The following is an 18808-nucleotide window of genomic DNA, read 5'->3' as shown; positions in this document are numbered from 1 at the left end:
TTTCGATGTATAACATTAAAAGCTTAAAATATTTTAAATCCTACACATTAATACAGAAAACCGGCCGTTTTGTGTCCTCATCGAATGTGTGTAAAGACATCAACACTCATACATTTCATAAAATATATTTTCTTTAGTTTCCAAAAATCATTTCACATGCAACACAAGAAACTTCAGCTCAAGTTATAAAAACTTCAACGACAAAAGTTATGTTACTTATATTGGCGCAGAGGCTAAGAATTGGCACCACATTGGAAAATTAAACCATACAATTAAGAAATGTCTCCAGTCTTAATTGAAAACCGTTTTAAACAATTCTCATGTTTAAAGTGCTAAAGAAGGACACATAAAACCATTGCAGATGTCAATGCCTGTTCATGACAGCTACATTGTTTACCAAATTAGATTACTTTATAGACATGAACACTTGTTATCCATTAATTCTGTTTTCCTTTCTACCTATTGGAGTTTAAATTATTAACAGTGTTAGAGTTCATCTATCTTAATTTAGTCCATAAACTGTGCTACACAGTTATACAAATAACGGTTATAGAGGGAGGCTAGTTTCCCCCAAATACGTTCAAGGGATCGTCAAAAATATTGTGGGCTGTTTCTGCTGCTGGACTGGGATCCTGGGCAGACTGGTTCTTCTTAGACTTGGAGGACGGCTTTACCGCAGGCTTTGTAGTCCCAGTTGAAAATATGTCATCTATGGGAAGCAGATACCAGTGAGAATTTTTGCGAAAAATTGTAATGTAAATTTGCAGATTAGTTCACATTTTACTTCCAAATGCAAACAACTAAAAACAGCCTACAGTGAACTAACCCATATCATCGTCGAATATAGATTTTGTCTCCACTTTTTTCTTTGCTTTCTTTTCCGTTGGCTTTGTGGTGGTGGTTAGGTCAGCAAATATGTCAACATCATCATCAAACAGACTTGCATCTAAAGACACATCCTTAGGTTTTTTCTGAGCTTTGGGATGTTCTTCCACTTCATCCTGTATAAAACATATTGTTATCAGGGATGGAATCAAGAATAGTGTCAGTCAATAGAGAAGCATTAAAGGATTAGTCAATTTTCTTAAAAAAAATCCAGATAATTTACTCACAACCATGTCATCCAAAATGTTAATGTCTTTCTTTGTTCAGTCGAGAAGAAATTAAATTTTTGATGAAAACAATCCAGGATTTTTTTTTTCATTTTTAAGGACCCCAACACTTAACAGTTTTAATGCAGTTTCAAATTGCAGTTTCAAATGACTCTAAACGATCTCAAACGAGGCATAAGGGTCTTATCTAGCGAAACAGTTGTCATTTTTGACAAGGAAAATAAAAAATATGCACTTTTAAACCACAACTTCTCGTCTTCCTTTGGTCCTGTGATGCTCCAGCGCGACCTCACGTAATACGTCATCACGTCAAGGAATCACGGATGACGTATCGAAACTACACCCCAGTGTTTACAAGTGTGGAGAAAAAGGACCATTCCGACGTTGTTGTATGTCCAATGATAGTAATTAATGTCTTTGTGTCAGTTTATTGTTTAAAATGGTCGGCAAATGTGCGTTTCATATGTGTAACACGTGACCTTTCGACGACATTACACGATAACGTGAGGTCCCGCTGGAGGAGGAAGAAGAGAAGTTGTGGTTTAAAAGTACATATTTTTTATTTTTCTTGCCAAAAATGACAATCGTTTTGCTAGAAAAGACCCTTATGCCTCGTTTGGGATCGTTGAAGCTGCGTTAAAACTGTAATTTTAAACTGCATTCAAATGTTACGTGTTGGGGTCCATTGAAGTCCATTAAAATGAGAAAAATCCTGAAATGTTTTCCTCAAAAAACATAATTTCTTCTTTAAACACCACACCACTCCCGCCTATTAGGACCAGATTGTAAACCAAAGTAAAAAAAGATTGATAATTACCTGAAAGATGTCCAATTTTGGTGAGCTGATATCCGTTTTAGACTTTTCTGTACTTTTTATCACACCAAAAATATCATCATCTTCATCTATGAAGGACACCGGTGTGGCTTTCTGGACAGGCTTGTGTTTTACTGTGGAGAAAAGATCATCCTCATGGCTTTCAAAAATAGATGAGGTCTTGTCCTTCTTTGAGGGTATGACAGCTTCTGGTTTAGATATTTTCTTATGGCTATCCTCGGGTGGCTTTGTTTTGTGTTTTGAGGAGGGAAGAAGCTTTGTCAAGGGCGCAGTGGCAAAGAGATCATCAGAATCAAACAGGTCATCTTCAGCATCACGAAGTTTCTTCGGCCTGACCGCTTGATCTGATATCTTGGATGCAGCAGGGGTGGTGGTGACAGGTAGAGTAAGTGCTGAGGGTCGGGGCGAAACTGGGTTGAAGGTCGGTAACGAAGCAGCCATATCTGATTCCTGAGCTGGTGCAGAAGAGCTCTTATTTTGGGTCTTTCCAACTGCTTCCTCAGACTGCTGTGCTGCCAGATGTCTTGCTGCCCTTGTCTGGGGTCGCCGTCGGGCTGCACCTTTAGTGCGACTCTATAGATAAAAGAAAGCCATTAAACAGTAACAGTACACATTTTGAATATTCCCTTAATCAATACACACAATTCAAAGTTTTAAAGGGCCCATATTATGCAAAATCCACATAATTTGGACATAAATGTGTGTTGGCAGTGTGTAAACACAACCACCCTACAACGAAAAAAATCCACCCTCTACTTCTTTTTTAATCCTCATTGAACCAGGCCAGTCTCATTAGACATGCTGTTTTGATTTTCTTGTTAATGTGATGTCACACTAACAAAGCCCCGCCCAAGGCCACTAACTGACTGCTTAATTAAATTAAACTAAAAGCTTTTCTAAATGTGTTTGTAAGCACTCGGTAGCACTAATGCAGCTAAAGATACTATTGTCCCAGACTGTATTCACAGTAATCAGGTCTATTTTTAACAGAAAGTGTCAGTTGGTAAGGGAGTGAGGGCAGATCCTCTGTTGTGATGTAATATTTTGTAGTCATTGTCATGGGCTATGCCCATTATACCTGTGTTGTGCATAATTTTTGCCAAGCCTCCTTCAATTCTTTTCAAAGCTGAGCTTCAGTTTACATACGTTATCCAAACACCAATACAAAATGCATGATTTAATGCATCTTCAATAAAATATTTCAATTAAGAGTGAAGTGTGTCAACAGGCTTTAGCCTTCCACAAAAACATACACTGCATAAAAACTATTTCATTATGACATTCACAGGACTATAAACCTATAAAACTACATTCTACTGTCTGACCTACCTTGTTAGCATTCTCAAGTGTGTTAATCTCAGCTGGAGTCTCAAAGCTCACTCCTCCATCACTGGAGGTTTGATCAAGGATGCTATTAGCAGCTGGTAGCGACCTGGCAGCTGCAGAGAGAGTAGACGGTGCCAGGCCTGGGATTACAGTGACAGCTCCAGGAATCCGTGGAACAGCGCCTGGCAGAAGGCTGGCAGGGTTGACAGCTAAGCTTGCCTGAAAAGAACAGATAGGTCTTCACATCTGTGTCATAACCTAAATCAATACAGAAAGACCTGTTTGCTCAGAAGCTGAGATCAGAGAGAAGCGAGTCTGTTTGGCACAATTTTAGCAACACAATGCCAGATGTAGACTATTGCATGAGTGTTTTCCTATCATTCAACACAGTGCAGTTAATATTTACCACATTGGAACAAAGACAAACAATATTAAGGCAAAGCTATAGACATTCTGGTAGACCCGAACAGTGTTGGGCTAGTTACTCTCTGCACTCAAAAAATATATTACTCATTACTATTTACTCATTCAAAAGTAATATTATTACTTAAAGGAGCATTTCACCCTTAGAAACATTAATCTTTATTAAAAGTGGATCATATTTGTAGTCGAAATTTGGTGCCTATTTGACCGAGAAAAGGAGTGTTTGTAGTCTCACCCCCTCTACAAAGATATTGGACTTCCTTCTTTCAATGATGCAAAATGATGATTTTTACATCATTGAAAGAAGGAAGTGCAACACTGAAATCCATATTTCTCCTGTCTCCGGGGAAACAGAGGGAATGTTGCATGACCATTCAAAAACATGACTGGGTTTCTAACTATACAAAGCTTAATGTAAATTGGTGAAGTGTCCCTTTAAAGGTGCAGTGTGTACATTTTAGCGGCATCTAGTGGTGAGGTTGCGAATTGCAACCAATGGCACAGTCCACTGCTCTTCCCTTGATTTTAAAACGCATTGAGAAACTAAAGTAGCCGCAACTGGAAAAATATGTAATCGACGGAGACAAATTAGTGTAGAAACTTCTGTAGAAACATGGCAGCACCAAATGACGACTTCCACGTAAGATGATCATCGGTGTATGTAGATAAAAAGGTCTCATTCTAAGGTAATAAAATCACAATGGTTCATTATTAAAAGATCTTTATACACTCCTTATAATATAGTTTTGTATATTATTTAGCATTTCTGTCAAGAGATCATTTTAAAAATTACACACTGCACCTTTAACTTATTATTTAAAGCCAACAGTAATTAGCTACACTACTAGTTACATTACTTTTCTGTTACACCCCTAAAAAGGGTGTGAATCCATGAAAGTTACAGATAAATGAAAAGTACAACTGTCTCAAACTATTTTTTAAACAACGAGTAAAATCTGCAACCAGGTTGAACAAACCACCAAATGGCAAAAAGAGTTGGGTTCCTGAGTTGGTGATGTCACATCTGTCACAAGCAATTATGTGAAAATGACGATTATGAAAATAAGGATGATAGGATTTTTTTAATTTTAAATCTTCAGCAATTGTAATAAAAAGTAATGTGTAACTAGCCATTTTTTTTGGATGGTTACTGTAATATGATTACAAAAATTTTAGTAATCAATTACACAACTACCGTCATTGCCGGAAGGTAAGTCGCACTTATTTATAATTTGGCTGGTCCTGCGACTTCTAGTCAGGTGCGACCTATATGTCAAAATTATTTCATATGTACCAATAGAAAACATTTCCACGAGATTCCGCTCTATGCTGCTCCTGTATTTATTTAATTCAATGGATTCAGTGATGTGCAATGACTTTGGGACCTTTTTGAACTTGATTTGGCTTGTCGTGTTAGTTTAGCATATTCAGCTAAACAAATTGTGTTCAGTATGCTATTGTTTATCATGTAATAAACTGTTAATGTTACTTTAACATGTACGGACACTTTTTCAGCCTGTTGTTCTGTGTGCCATTGTTTAGTTGAATAACTCGCCTTTCCAGATTAAATGTCTGTTGTTCGGCTTGGATTTTGGGAATTCATTTTCTATATAAATGCGACGTATAGTCCATTGCGACTTATATATGTTTTTCCTCTTTAAAACACATTTTTGACTGATTTGACTTATACTCCGGAGTGACTTATAGTCCGGAAAATACGGTGGTTACCAGGGAAAGTTTTATTATTACTGTAATTCCTTACTAGTAACTAGTTACTGCCCAACACCCAACACTGCACCTGAATGTGAAAACGGCAACGGATAAGAATATGATGTGCAGAAAGATTTTTTAAGAGATAGCATGCATTTATAATACGGCATATGTAGCACCTTATAGAAATATCATAGGGTCATGCCAGGAGACAGAGTTGAAAAAGAGAAACATTGTTGGACAATGAAAAGATGCTGAGAAAAATAGATACTGTATTTAAAAAAATTACTTGAAGTTCTCCAATCCTTGAGGAGGTTTTTTTAGGTTTTAGATGGGTTGGTGGCTCCTGAGCAATTGAATAATATAAATGACATTTAAAGCATCCAATAAAAATAACAATATCCTTATTTTTAAGCTGTGGCAATGCACATCAAAGTTTACAAAAGTTGTTCTTAACTTTGCCAGCTTTTAGTTATTATGTTCAAAACGTTTTTCATAAATTTACCTTTGTTGATGTTAGTGTTGATTTGTCAATTTCCTCTTTTTTAGGTTTGCTGGGCTTCTCTGCTACTTTCTGCATTGGGAATAATGTTATAAAAAATATCAGTAAACTTAACCATTACAAAGGCTTATCAAACAAAATTAGTCTGGTTTTAACTAGTAGAACAATTGCCATCAAAACAGAACTCATAAAAAACACAAAACTATATTATATCAGTGGTCCTCAACTAATTTTGATCAGAACCCACCCAGATTTTACAACACAAGCCAAACCTGTCAATCGAATCTGAATTATATTTTCTTTTACCCTAACAGTTCATGGTTTTGAAAGAGGGCATGTCACAAAACCTTTCTATGTTGGCATATGCCTACTTTAAAAACTTTTATCTAGTGACAGCAAAGTGCCTTTAAAAAAAGTAACGCCACTAGGTTGCTATGTTTGCAGTTACTTTAGTCAGGAAAGTCTACATTTAAATGTGGAAAGACAAATATCTCTAAAATGGCAAGTAAAAATCACAATTAAACAAAATATTTCTGACCAAGATTTAAACTTGTCAATAATTATCCCAAAACGTTTGTTTCTTACACTCAAATTGTGCTATAAAACACTTTATACTTTAGCTGTGCAGTCTTATTGATTGATGATTGGTTCTTTGAACTGAAAGGCTGGACTTCCATCGCCAGAGTGGCCAATCCATATTGAGCATTGGATTATTCCATATTTATGGTAATAGCAGTGCTCAATCTTGTCCCAATATCTTTGGTGACAAACTGGCAACTACAATACGATAGTTAAGTCAACAACCATCCATATGGGAAATATGTTTACATCTCCTGATTTTGAAAGTTGATAATCGTATTTCTCTATCCAGACAATGCACAATGCATTTTATTATTTAGTATGCATTTTTTCCTTGCTGTCTGTCACTGTATCCAAGCAGACTTACAATTAGCTAGTTGAGAACCACTGCAATATATGATTGACCTGAATTAATATACAAGTTATTAATGTACGAGTACCGGAGGAGCTTTAGGTTTTGGTGAACTGAAGAGATCATCATCATCCTCATCTCCAAACAGTAAAGGAGCAACAGGTTTCACTGAGCTCTGCGATGGCACCTGCAAAATGAGTTAACTTATATTTACCAATAGATGGAATTAAGTACTTTGTATTAGTAAGTAGTACTGGTAAACAGAGTAGTAACAAATGACAGCAGTCCATAAACTACCTCACATCTGTTAAGGGTCATTCACTATAATGATAACAATATTAACGTTCACACCACTGGACGATAACTTTACTACAGTAATCGATAACTTTATGTGCAGATTTACCTTTCATTTACCTTTAATGCTGTTAATGAATATTGCATATGAATTTAGTTAATAAAAACATTTGTAATGGTTCAAATGTCATTAAATGTATTAATGCTGTTCTGGTTTCATATACAGTAGCTATAACCAGCAAGTGTCCATATGACATTCGCATATCTCTAAACAGTGAATCTAGTTTGTGTAATGTATTATCTTAGCCTTTGGTTTAATAGTCAGTGTAGTAGAATAAAAACATTAAGACGTCAACTTCACTGCAACAGCGCTGGAAACCTAAAGTAATTTTATATAATGGACCTCAGCAATGAAAAAAGACCACTCAGCAAGTGATCCCAACAATATCGATCCTTGTATCTTTATAGTTATAGTTGTGGTGTGAACTCCGCTATACTCTTTAATATAAAAGTATTTTTTTTTTAACTATATTTTTATAAATCTTGTTATAATGTGAACAACCCTTTAGTTTTGTACAGTCTATGTGCTTTAACTATTAAAATTACTATGTACTGACTGCAAAAGCATCACAGCGTATACTTACAGATGTTTTAGCAGATGCTGCAAAGAGATCTACATCCGGATCATTATCCCTCTGTTGCGTATGACTGAAAAGAAGCTCCTCATCTTGAAACACACCTGTGCTCTTGACACGGGGCCCATGATCCTGAACAGTCAAATATCTTAAATTAATAAAACTCATACATGATCACATCTTACAACACTGAATATCTAAAACAACTAACCATTGGTGTACTTTTTTCTGCCAGTTTGGATGTTTTAAAAGACACTATTTCATCAGAATTCTCATCTTCATCCTCATCATCGTCATCATCAAAAAGACTCAGAGCTGTTTTTTTGGCCTTGGTCCCCTTACTGTCCATTGGCGGTGGACCCTCCTTAAGTAGATCCTCACCATCAGAAAGTTCCTCTTGGTGATTATTCAGTTTCTGTAGAATAGACATAGTTTACAGTTCTGTAATCCTCTAAGCACTTAGCTTTTCTTTGGACAGGGAATAACATTTGACCTGGATGATTTTGTAAACAATCGTATTCACCTTGCTTGTATCTTGCTTGTTTCCTAAAATGTCGATTCCACCAAAAAGGCTAACTGCCCCTGCTGGTTTCTTCTTTATCTCAGTCTTGTCATCAGAGGATGAAACTGATACCACAGGTTTTTTCTCAACAGACTTTTCTTCTGCTGTCTTGGCAGATGCTACACTAGGCATAATTTCCTCCTCTGTAGGGTCAAATAGGGAGGGAACACCAGATGCCTGGAATACAGAAACACAGACAGGTAAAAACCAAATTCAGGGTGCTGTTTTTAGCTACTTTCAAGTAAAGAATGGATGTAAAAATCAAGTACTTAAACATCTGGTGTATGTTGACCACTGGGGGTCCACAAAGGTACTGCATGGGGTTTGTTACCAGAAATAAAATCTTTTTTATATTAAAGCCTGCGAACTCTAAAGCATTACATTTATCAAATGACTCTTTTTGTATGCAAGTAAATGGCTGACCTTTGTTTCAGGTGGAGTTTTATTTGCTGGTGGTTTGAACCCAAACAGCAGGTCTTTGTCCTCCTCCTCATTTTCATTCTCAAACAGGAGAGACACCCTCTGAGATGACTTTTTACTGTGGGAACAAAAAAACGTTACAGTGTTGAATTCCTCATCACATCAGTTTAGTCATTCTTCCGATCACAGATACATGACACAAACCTTTGCGATTCCTTTATGGCTGCAAACGTATCGTCTTCATCATTCCCATCAAACAGACTATCTTTTAGTGGAGCTTTGACACTAGGTAGCCTAGAGGGGGCGCTAACGCTAGACTTCATTCCACCCGGCTTCATTACTGGGCCTTCCTTGCTAGGCTTTGAACTCATCCACTGATCCTGATACAGAGAGAGGCGATATTGAGTCACGTTTCAATTAATATTGTGATACAAACAACATGATTACTTACAATAGAATTACAGCAGCAAAATATTTTCAATACATCATTCATTTTACAGACCCAAAGGATCTAACCATAGTCTTCATAAGATAAATACAGATACCTCATCATCGCTAAAAAGGCCACTGGATACAGGTTTCTTGGGTTCTTTTTTGTCCTGAACCGACTTTGGTGGAGATGCAAAAAGATCCTAAAAGATTCAAATAGACTGTTACCGGTAAAAAATCACTGAACTAAACAAAAAACAAATCTACAGTACTGTGCAAAAGTCTTGGGCCACCATGCTACCATTAGATATGTTGTTTTTGCAATTGTATAGTGATCATATATAATTATTTCTCAGTCTCTTTATTAGAATACAACCTAGAAATACAGGAAATGTGTATGTAGTATTAAAAACAATATAAAAGTATAAGCTAAAGTGTAAAGTATTTAGGGTAAACTGCGCTCTTAAACCTAAATGAAATTAAATCCTTATTTCTAATTCTAATCGAATGACTTCAGGACTTCAGTCAAGATGTGTTTCATGCCAAGAGAGGTCACAAAAAATACTGACTGATGCCTGAAGAAGACATTTAGTTCTGAAAATTGTATTGTTTTTAATTTTGTGCACATATTTCCTGTATTTTCTGTTCGTAAAATAAATATGAAATATGAAAAATAAATAGCTGGTGGTGGTGGCTTTTGCACAGTACTGTACATTTATTTCTTTAAAATCAGGATTCTTAAGCTCACCTCCTCCTCTTCATCATCAAATATTGAGAGCGGGGCTTTACTGGGTTTGTTCTGTGTTGTAGGCCTTGATTTACTTGTAGCAGCATTTGGGAATAACTTTACAATAACAGGTGACAAATAGTGAATACAGATACAGCGACAATTATGATAAGTCAAAAAAAATGTGACCCTGTCTATGAAATTCAGGCTGGAGTCTCATAATCTAATAATGAGATTAAACTGTGGTTTACTTGTGAGTCTTCATTATCTGAGAATAGTCCCTTGCTCTGGGCTTTTCCTGATGTCTCCAGAACAGGTGAAGATTTCACCACTTCAGGTGGAGGTGCACTCTAAATACAACCAATGCAAAAGTAAAAATTACTCATTAACAGTTCGAAGGCCGAAGTCGTACAGTCCACGTGACGCAATTGTCATCATTAAACATCTGTCTACACGTAAGAGTCAAATAAACTAAACTTTGAAAGGCTGTGTGTTAAACTATGTGCGTACGTACGTTTGCGTATACGTAAAAGGACTATACCCCCAGCTTAAGGCAACAAAAGGAAGAGAGAATTGTATACCTCTTCAGATTTGGTTGACTCCTCACTGGTTGAAGGCTTGCGTTTCTTTAGACCCTCCACCAGTATGTTTTTTGTTCCGGGCCCGAACATTGAAATGGCTCCTGCGGGTGGCTATAAACAAGCCCAATCACAAATACATACTGTAAGAAGCTACAACAATAACCGTATTAACAATAATATCTATCTTCAAATAAAGACCTTTTTCTCAGGAGGGCGGGTTTCCTCTTCTCCCCCTTCTCTTTTGATCTCCTGGGGAAGAACTGTACCAGATTTCCCAATGAACATAGTGCCGTCATCATCATCCTCATCCTCTCCAAACAGGTCCACCGATTTTTTTTGCACTTGTTTCTCTTTTCTAACTGAACACAAAGATGCACATTTTCAGTTCATCACAATGACATTCTTATCTTTAGCCCTATTCAAACAGCAACTGTTTCTTTTGGGAACCCAACCAAAAATGATCTACCGTATGAAAAAGAGTGCATTGCATTAATCTGCGTCAGTAAAGTGGCTTTTTTTGCATGCATTTTTAAGACTGACACCTTCATAAAAGTATTTTTGAGAACAAGCTTTCATCATCTTTCCACTACAGCGAGTGGGAGCTGATAAAGAGGAAATCACCAAAACATTAAAAATGGCCCATTATCATAGCAGCAAAAGGAATTAAATATTCTTTTAACATGTACTCAATTATACAACAATAACTATCTTCAAATAAATATTCACATATGGTATATTTACATATAAACCAAGTATCCAGGTCATGTGATTAACCACATAAGTAGTGCATTTCCATGTGTCTAGAATTACAAACTCACCGCAAGTTTTATCAGTGAGGAACCATGCAAATTTATTTTCACAGACATCCTCACGAGAAACAATTACCGTCCGAACAGGACTTTTGTTACAATTTAAAAATAAATAAAGGGAATTTACCAGGAGTGGATTTTGTAAGAGTCTTTCCACTGAAGAAATCGTCTTCATCATCCTCATCATCAAAGAGTCCACTACCAATCTGGGAATGTTTTGGAGCTGCTTGCACTGTTGGCTTCACTGGACTTTTATTGTTCTTGTTCTCTAAAGAATCTGAATCCTTTGGTGAACCAAACAGGTGGTTTTCTGACGGGCATAAAGATACTTCACTCATCAGAATTTACAAGCAAATATTATTCAAAACAGTGCAGTAGTATGCAAATTTAAAACTAACCAGGAAAGATGGAGACGGCGCCAGCGGGGATTTTCTTAGTTTTAATGGGCTCTGGAACATACCGAAAGTACTGTGACTATTATGTAAATTATTATTTTTTGTTCACACATCGTCTATTTGAAATTGAGTCGGCATTACTGATATAAAAAAATATCCTGGTAGAGTCATCAGGACCCCTTAATAAACAGCCACTTACATAATAAATACATAAAAAGCAATAAATTATTTTATTTTGTAAAAAGACTGCAGACTAATATGAACACATGTTCAGTATAGTAGTTGCTGTGACAAAAGTTTGTTGTATAGTACGTTGATCATTACGCCCAAATGTTTGACTGCGAAATGCTGTGACTAACCTGTTAGAATCAAGCATTACATATAAAACATGGAATAAGTGATCTGTAAAATAACATAACATACACCTTCATATACTGGAAAAAAGTGCCATATGATCAGAAGTCAGAGCCAAGAAAATCATACCTGTGGTTTGTATTACACTCTCATCACGCTCATTTTTGGGTGCCTCAGAAAACAGATCTCCCTAAAAACAAATTAAATTAAATTAAATCTAAAACCATATTGCATGTCTGTGATTGATTTGATTAACATAAATATTCATCAAACCAACCTCATCATCGTCATCAAACAGGCCTCTGCCTCCACTAAACAGCCCGCCCTTCCCTCCAAATGGAGAATATTCCTCATCTTCCATTTTTGGAGGTTTGAACATTTCATCCTGATCATCCTCCACTGTAATAACACAATCGCAAAACCAAACATATGACATTATTCTGTGATGGACAGTTTGTTTAAACAAATTTATAGTACAACCATGAGGAAAACAATCCTGGATGTTGAATATATAAACATATTTTGTGTCTGTTTTTATACAAAGTGCAGCATTTGGCAGGATATAAGGATTTGATAGGGATCTCATAAGCATGTGCTATTGTACTGCAAGTGAACACACAGTTGCTCATACCCTGAGTTTTTGTCTCTTTCTTTGTTTTACTCTTCTTCTGGGAGACAGATGGGCCTGATGACATGGCTTGAGAAATAAAAAAATAAGCATGCACACAAACAAACTTGAGAAAAGAAACAAACTGAAAGTAATGATGGAAATGAGTTAAATGATAAAACGCTGAAATTCATTTAATGTTGGTGTTTACATGTGCGATCAGCATCTGGTTTGCTTGGAGTCTCTCCTTTAATTCTGGCTGCTAGTTCATCTGCAAATGATGGCAGGCCAGTGTCCTGAAAAACACGAAAGACAAGAAATATTTAAAATGATGCTGAAATGAGACTTTCAGATAGCAAAAATGTTATCAGAGACTTAAAGGGATAGTTCACCCGAAAATGAAAAATTATTTACTCACCCACATGTTGTTACAAACCTGTATAAATTTCTTCGTTCTAATAAACACAAGAGAAGATATTTTGTACCCAAACCGAGCCCCATTCACTTCTAAAGTTTTTTTTTTCCTACTATGGAAGTCAATTTGGCTTCTGACCATTTGGTTACAAACATTTCTCAAAATAACTTTCTTCGTGTTCATCAGAACAAAGACATTTCTACAGGTTTGTAACAACATGAGAGGGAGTAAATGATAACAGAATTTTCACTTTTGGGTGAACTATCCCTTTAATGGACTACTTGAAAGAAGCCTCGTCATGTACTTCCGTCTTAAAGGGGGGTGCATGGTTTTTGAAAAAAACTTTGGAAAAGGAAGTCGGGCCAAGCATAGATATGTATATAAAGGCTAGATGGCTCGTCCGCGCTGATGGCTAATTGAGTTGAACGTCCGCATTTTGGCGGCCATCTTAGGACAGGGCGCTCGCTCACTCGTAGCATTGAGTTTTAATGATGCAGGTACTTTTAAATGACCATAACTTGCTTAATTTTTTACCGATTTTCAAACGGATTGGTTTGTTATAAACGTCAAAGATGTACCTATGACACTGAATACGTATACTAAAAATAAATAAAAAATTCATGAAACATGTTAAAGCATCCATAATTATAGCCACGTTAATAACGTTTGTAAAAAACCAAACCGTTTGTAAATCCGTCAAGAATTCAGCAAGTTACGAGCATTTTAGTTGGCGTATGTCACTCACCTTCCGTCCACAGCAGCAGGGAGCAGCACTATGGCAGCACTGACCTAAGATGGCCGCCAAGTGACGACACAGCTGACTCCGCCTTGAGCCATCTAGCCTTTATATACATATCTATGGGGCCAAGGACCAAAACACAATTGCAGCCAATCAGCAGTAAGGGGCGTGTCTATTAACCGATATCGTTGCCTGGGTTGCGTACGTGTAGGGCGGGTTTATCTAAAGAAGGTCCAGATTCTATTCGAGTAGGGGCGTGTTTGTTTAGGTGATTTCAAATATCAACATTGGCTTTCAGAGATCATGCACCCCGCCTTTAAAACGGGGGAGTTGTGCAAGTAATCCATTAAAGGTGCAATATGTAATTTAGGGAGATCTATTTAAAGAAATGGAATTTAATATAAATAAATTTTTCAGTAGTGTGTAAAGACCTTACATAATAAACAGATATGTTTTTATTACCTTAGAACAAGCCGCTTTTATCTACATACACAGCGGGTCCCCAAACATGGAAGTTGCTGTCATGTTTTTACAGTAGCCCTAAACGGACAAATTGTTCTATAGAGCGTGTTTTAACACTATGTTGTCTTAAAAACGATGACGTGTTTGTCCTGTGGCGGCTACCATAGCTTTACTATGCGTTTTGAAAATTAGTGGTGACCTTTAGATGGAGCCATTGGATGCAATTCACAGTCTCACCACTAGATCCCGCTAATACTCCCCGATTGCACCTTTAAATGATCAAAGCAAGCCGTTAACCTTTCTGAGCTCATCTTCATCTTTTTCAGACCCGCCAAATATGTCGGAATCTTCATCTTCATTCTCTTCATCAGCATCATCATCATAACTGACGACAGATGCTTTCTATTGGACAAGCAAAACATTTGAACAGAATTATAGCCAATTACAAATATATTGCTAATTGAATAGCATGTAAATCTGGCAAAATTCGTTTTGTAAACACTTTATTTTACTTTTGCAATCCTATTAGTATTGGGAAAAAATAGTACTGAAATTAAACGTGAATGAAAATATCAATAATATCCTTTAATTAGGGAGTTTATACTTAAATACGTAAACTTACAATTAAAACAATTCATTTTTGTGTCTTACTTTTTTAAAGTGGCCATGGACTTCATCATCCTGGTCAAAGTCTTCATCTGACTGCTTTGGAATAAAATCCAAACAAAGAAAAAATGTATTTATGTATAAAATGCATTGTTTATTTGTTTATTATTATGTTAGCAAAAACAAAATAGAGAAATATAACTTGAAAATAAAATTAGATAAAATAAAAAAATTTATCAAATTGATCTTTAAATGTGTAATTAACAATGAAAGTATATTAACATGTAAATATGTGTGTATATCATCTTCAACTCTCACCTCATCAGCTTCCTCATCCTCACTCTCAATGACACTGTCTCTGTCACTACCAATAGACATTTCTAAAAGATAATAATAATAATACAGAAAAAATACATGAATTAAAAGTTTGTAATTTAAAGACAATCCTGAAGATCATGAATAGGAATCGTGATAAGGCACCATCACTGGAGAGATCTCCCAGACCGACATCCTCCTGATCCATAAAGGCTTGAGAACCAATCAAGTATGGCAAAGGCCTATCCACATACAGGTCCTGTCCACAAAAATATAGTAAGGAACTAAACCTACAACACTCAGTAGAGCCATGCAATGAATAGACTTATATGTAATCACTGTGTAAAAACTTTACTTTTGCTTCTAATATGGGCTCCACTTTCTCTAGTGCCTCCTCATCTTCAGACTCCGAGTTTCCTGCTTTAATGTCAAGCTGCTCAAAAGCTGATTCCAGAACCCTTAGACCGTAGTTAACTGCCTCTTGGACTTTGGGAATAAGTTCGGCCTCTTTCTGCTCTCTTGTCTTCTCCTTCACATGAGGATGACATTAAGGACGCATGACACGATTATCAGATGTTTTTTATGTAAATAAACAGACAATTCTATACATGAAAATAAAATACAACAAAAAATACAGTACCTGCTCAGGCTGTTTCTCCGTGGTTTCAGGTTTAGGAGCAGCGTCTTCAACCTCCTCATCATAAACCCTCTAATAAAAACAACACATATTACATCAGATAAGGATTATGTTGAAATAATGAAACCCTTCACACCCTTATTTTTGCAGTTATCAGATATTACAAGCTTCTGAGAAGACGTTGTGGCTGCTCACTATTAAGGAGTTCAGAGTTTCAATTTAAATCTCAAGAGAGCATCTGAAGTTGTTTAACTTATTTTAACTTTTCCATACATTATCACATTGTTTCAGTTAAGAATTTAACTCAGGACCTAAAAAAAGTGTGATAGATAAAGTGGTGTGAAAAAGTGTTGGCCCGCCTCCAGATTTCTTATGGGTTTGCATATTTGTCACACTTTAATGTTTCAGATCACCAAACAAATTGAAATATTAGTCACAGATAACACAAGTAAGCACAACATGCAGTTTTTAAATTAAGGTTTTATTATTAAGGGAAAACAAAATCCAAAACTACATGGCCCTGTTTGAAAAAGTGTTTGTCTCCTAAACCTATTAACTGGTCGGGTCACTCTTAGCAGCAACAACTGCAATCAAGCGATTACGATAACTTGCCATGAGTTATTTACAGCGCTGTGGAGGAATTTTGGTCCACTCATCTTTGCAGAATTATTGTAACTCAGCCACATTGGAGGGTTTTCGAGCAGGAACCGCCTTTTTAAGGTCATGCAACAGCATTTCACTAGGAATCAGGTCAGGACTTTGACTAGGCCACTCCTAGTCTTCAGCCATTCAGAGGTGGCCTTGCTGGTGTGTTTTTGATTCTTGCCCTGCTGCAGAACCCAATTTCGCTTCAACATATTGCCGGACATTGTCCTTCAGGTGTTTTGGTAGACAGCAGAATTCATGCTTTCATTTATTACAGCAAGTCTTCCAGGTCCTGGAGCAGCAAAACAACCCCAGACCATCACACCACCACCACCATATTTTACTCTTGGTATGATGTTCTTTTTCTGAAATGCGGTGTTACTTTTACACCAGACATAATAGGACACACACCTTCCAAAAAGTTCAACTTTTGTCTCGTCAGTCTACAGAGTTTTTTCCCAAAAGTCTTGGGGATCATCAAAACACTTTTTACACAGGGCCATGTAGTTTTGGATTTTGTTTTCCGTTAATAATAGAAACGTTCATTTAAAAACTGCATGTTGTGTTCACTTGTGTCATCTTTGAGAAAAAATTAAATTAGTTTGATGATCTGAAACATTCAAGTGTGACAAATATGCAATAACATAAGAAATCTGGAGGCGGGCAACACTTTCTCACATGACTGTATGTATGAAAAGAAACTAGATCTCAACTTGAAGAGAACTTAACAGAACAAGAACCGTGATGATCTAATTTTTATCGTTAGCTAAGAAAAGGTAGAGGAAAATGCCATACGTTTTCAATAAACTGTGTGTTGGACAGCATGAGAAAGTCATTGAACACAGTGTGCAAGCAGCTGTCTGTGGCTTTAGTGTCCCGAATAAGACCGTCCAACTGTTTCTCGATCTCATGTGTCTTGGACAACATCTTTTGTGAGAAGTTTTGTAGGAAAAGTAACAACTGCAGAGATAACACAAAAATGTTTTCATTACAAATGAATCTTCATTTTGAATGACTAAGATATAAACATACATCTGAAATATGTATTTCAGTAGGACTTCATACCCCTGAATCTGCTGCCAGTGACCAGTTGGTACTGGATTTCTGCATCTCTTCCAGTGTCCAGGGTCTTTCCCACACCTGCTCTGTCTCCCCATTATGATTACTGGGACCATTCTCCATACAGTTAGACATGATGGTTTAATATGTTGAAGCCGAGTAAGGGTGCTATACTGTATAAAACAGACAATGACGTGTAGATGCATAAATTATAATTATTATTATTACCTGACATTTACAATTTTATACGTTTCACATGGTATATAAACATAAAAGTGGACGTCACTACTTTGAAGAGAATTGACATTTTAGAAAGGTATTCGAACAAAATATCCTCATGTGCAAGGAAAACAATGTGAATGTTTAGAGACGATAACTTCGTAATTTTTCATAACTTAAATGGTTTTAGTATAAAAGTGCATATAGTGTTTTCTAGCAATTTAACGTTAGGCATTTTTAAGTGATTTGATCTTCCTGCTGTCATGCAAGGCTAGCTGGTGTGCTAGCAGCAGTCTGAATCTATCGATCGTCATTGAGAGCTTCGATTTACCTCGTATGTGTACTGTGGTAAATGATCTCCTCTAGTTTGTACTTCACCTCAGCATCTCACGAATGCAGCCGTGAGAAAGTCAATAACAGATAATCGCTGTCAGTCGTCTCATTGCTTCAATGTTTTCAGAGGTCGGCCATGTTCCGCCTGCTGAGAATCAGCTGACTCTAGTCACCTGACTGAGACGCGCGTTACACACGAGCATAGCAACCGGACTGAGAATCGACTGCGCAGACCGATCGGTATAAAGTACCGCGAGAGTTGTGCTGTAGTATCAACTAAGATGTGTTTTCGAATCGCTCTCGCGGTATTTTGATGTCATATTCCAATTGGTCTGCACATTGACGCATAAAGCTAAAAGTATTGTATAGTTAGAATAAAAATGCACGAGTTATGTTCATTTTTAATTAAGTTTATTGAAATTATTAATATGAAGTAAGGATAAAATAATTGTAAAGCATATATGGAATATACATTAAAATGATTTAATGATTTCCAATAAAACAAACGTTTGTACCATTATTTAAATTGACACAAACATACAAACAATTTGATGGAAAATTACTAAATATTTCTTATTTAAATTACCTAACTTTATACATTGCTTTCATTGCTTGGACCTTTGACTGCAAGAACGCCTCAGCAAGGTTTCAGCTGTGCTGTGTTTCTACCAAAACTGTTTAAATATACATCAAGGCAGAGAAATTCAATGTTATGTTTGGTAAATT

At 36.5% G+C, this 18808-nt stretch overlaps 1 protein-coding gene across 5 annotated transcripts; it reads right to left on the bottom strand.

The window, feature by feature from the left end:
- Positions 1-109: 109 nt before the first annotated feature.
- Positions 110-18251, bottom strand: washc2c (WASH complex subunit 2C). Of its 5 annotated transcripts, none has more exons than XM_065297170.1 (32): positions 18081-18251; positions 17537-17703; positions 17267-17431; positions 15830-15898; positions 15545-15718; positions 15355-15448; positions 15193-15254; positions 14920-14970; positions 14566-14670; positions 12864-12948; positions 12677-12742; positions 12323-12444; positions 12175-12235; positions 11695-11745; positions 11424-11606; positions 10686-10846; positions 10488-10598; positions 10158-10256; positions 9928-10023; positions 9296-9382; positions 8955-9130; positions 8754-8868; positions 8292-8507; positions 7980-8183; positions 7778-7900; positions 6928-7026; positions 5912-5980; positions 5696-5752; positions 3277-3492; positions 1930-2520; positions 827-1001; positions 110-709 (listed from the first exon to the last, which is right to left on the bottom strand). In XM_065297170.1, the coding sequence occupies exons 2-32, from the start codon at positions 17663-17665 to the stop codon at positions 561-563; spliced, it is 4161 nt and encodes a 1386-aa protein (XP_065153242.1). In that variant the 5' UTR covers positions 17666-17703; positions 18081-18251; the 3' UTR covers positions 110-560. The 5 variants fall into 5 exon arrangements, with proteins under 5 accessions (XP_065153242.1, XP_065153241.1, XP_065153240.1 ...); XM_065297169.2 differs by having other exon boundaries at positions 14920-14973; positions 18128-18251; XM_065297168.2 differs by having other exon boundaries at positions 14920-14973; positions 18081-18250.
- Between the last annotated feature and the right edge of the window lie 557 nt (positions 18252-18808).

Source organism: Paramisgurnus dabryanus, chromosome 20 (assembly GCF_030506205.2).
Source record: "Paramisgurnus dabryanus chromosome 20, PD_genome_1.1, whole genome shotgun sequence".
Taxonomy (NCBI): domain Eukaryota; kingdom Metazoa; phylum Chordata; class Actinopteri; order Cypriniformes; family Cobitidae; genus Paramisgurnus; species Paramisgurnus dabryanus.
The sequence above is the reverse complement of the archived record's forward strand: the minus strand, read 5'-3'. Positions and strand labels throughout refer to the sequence as shown.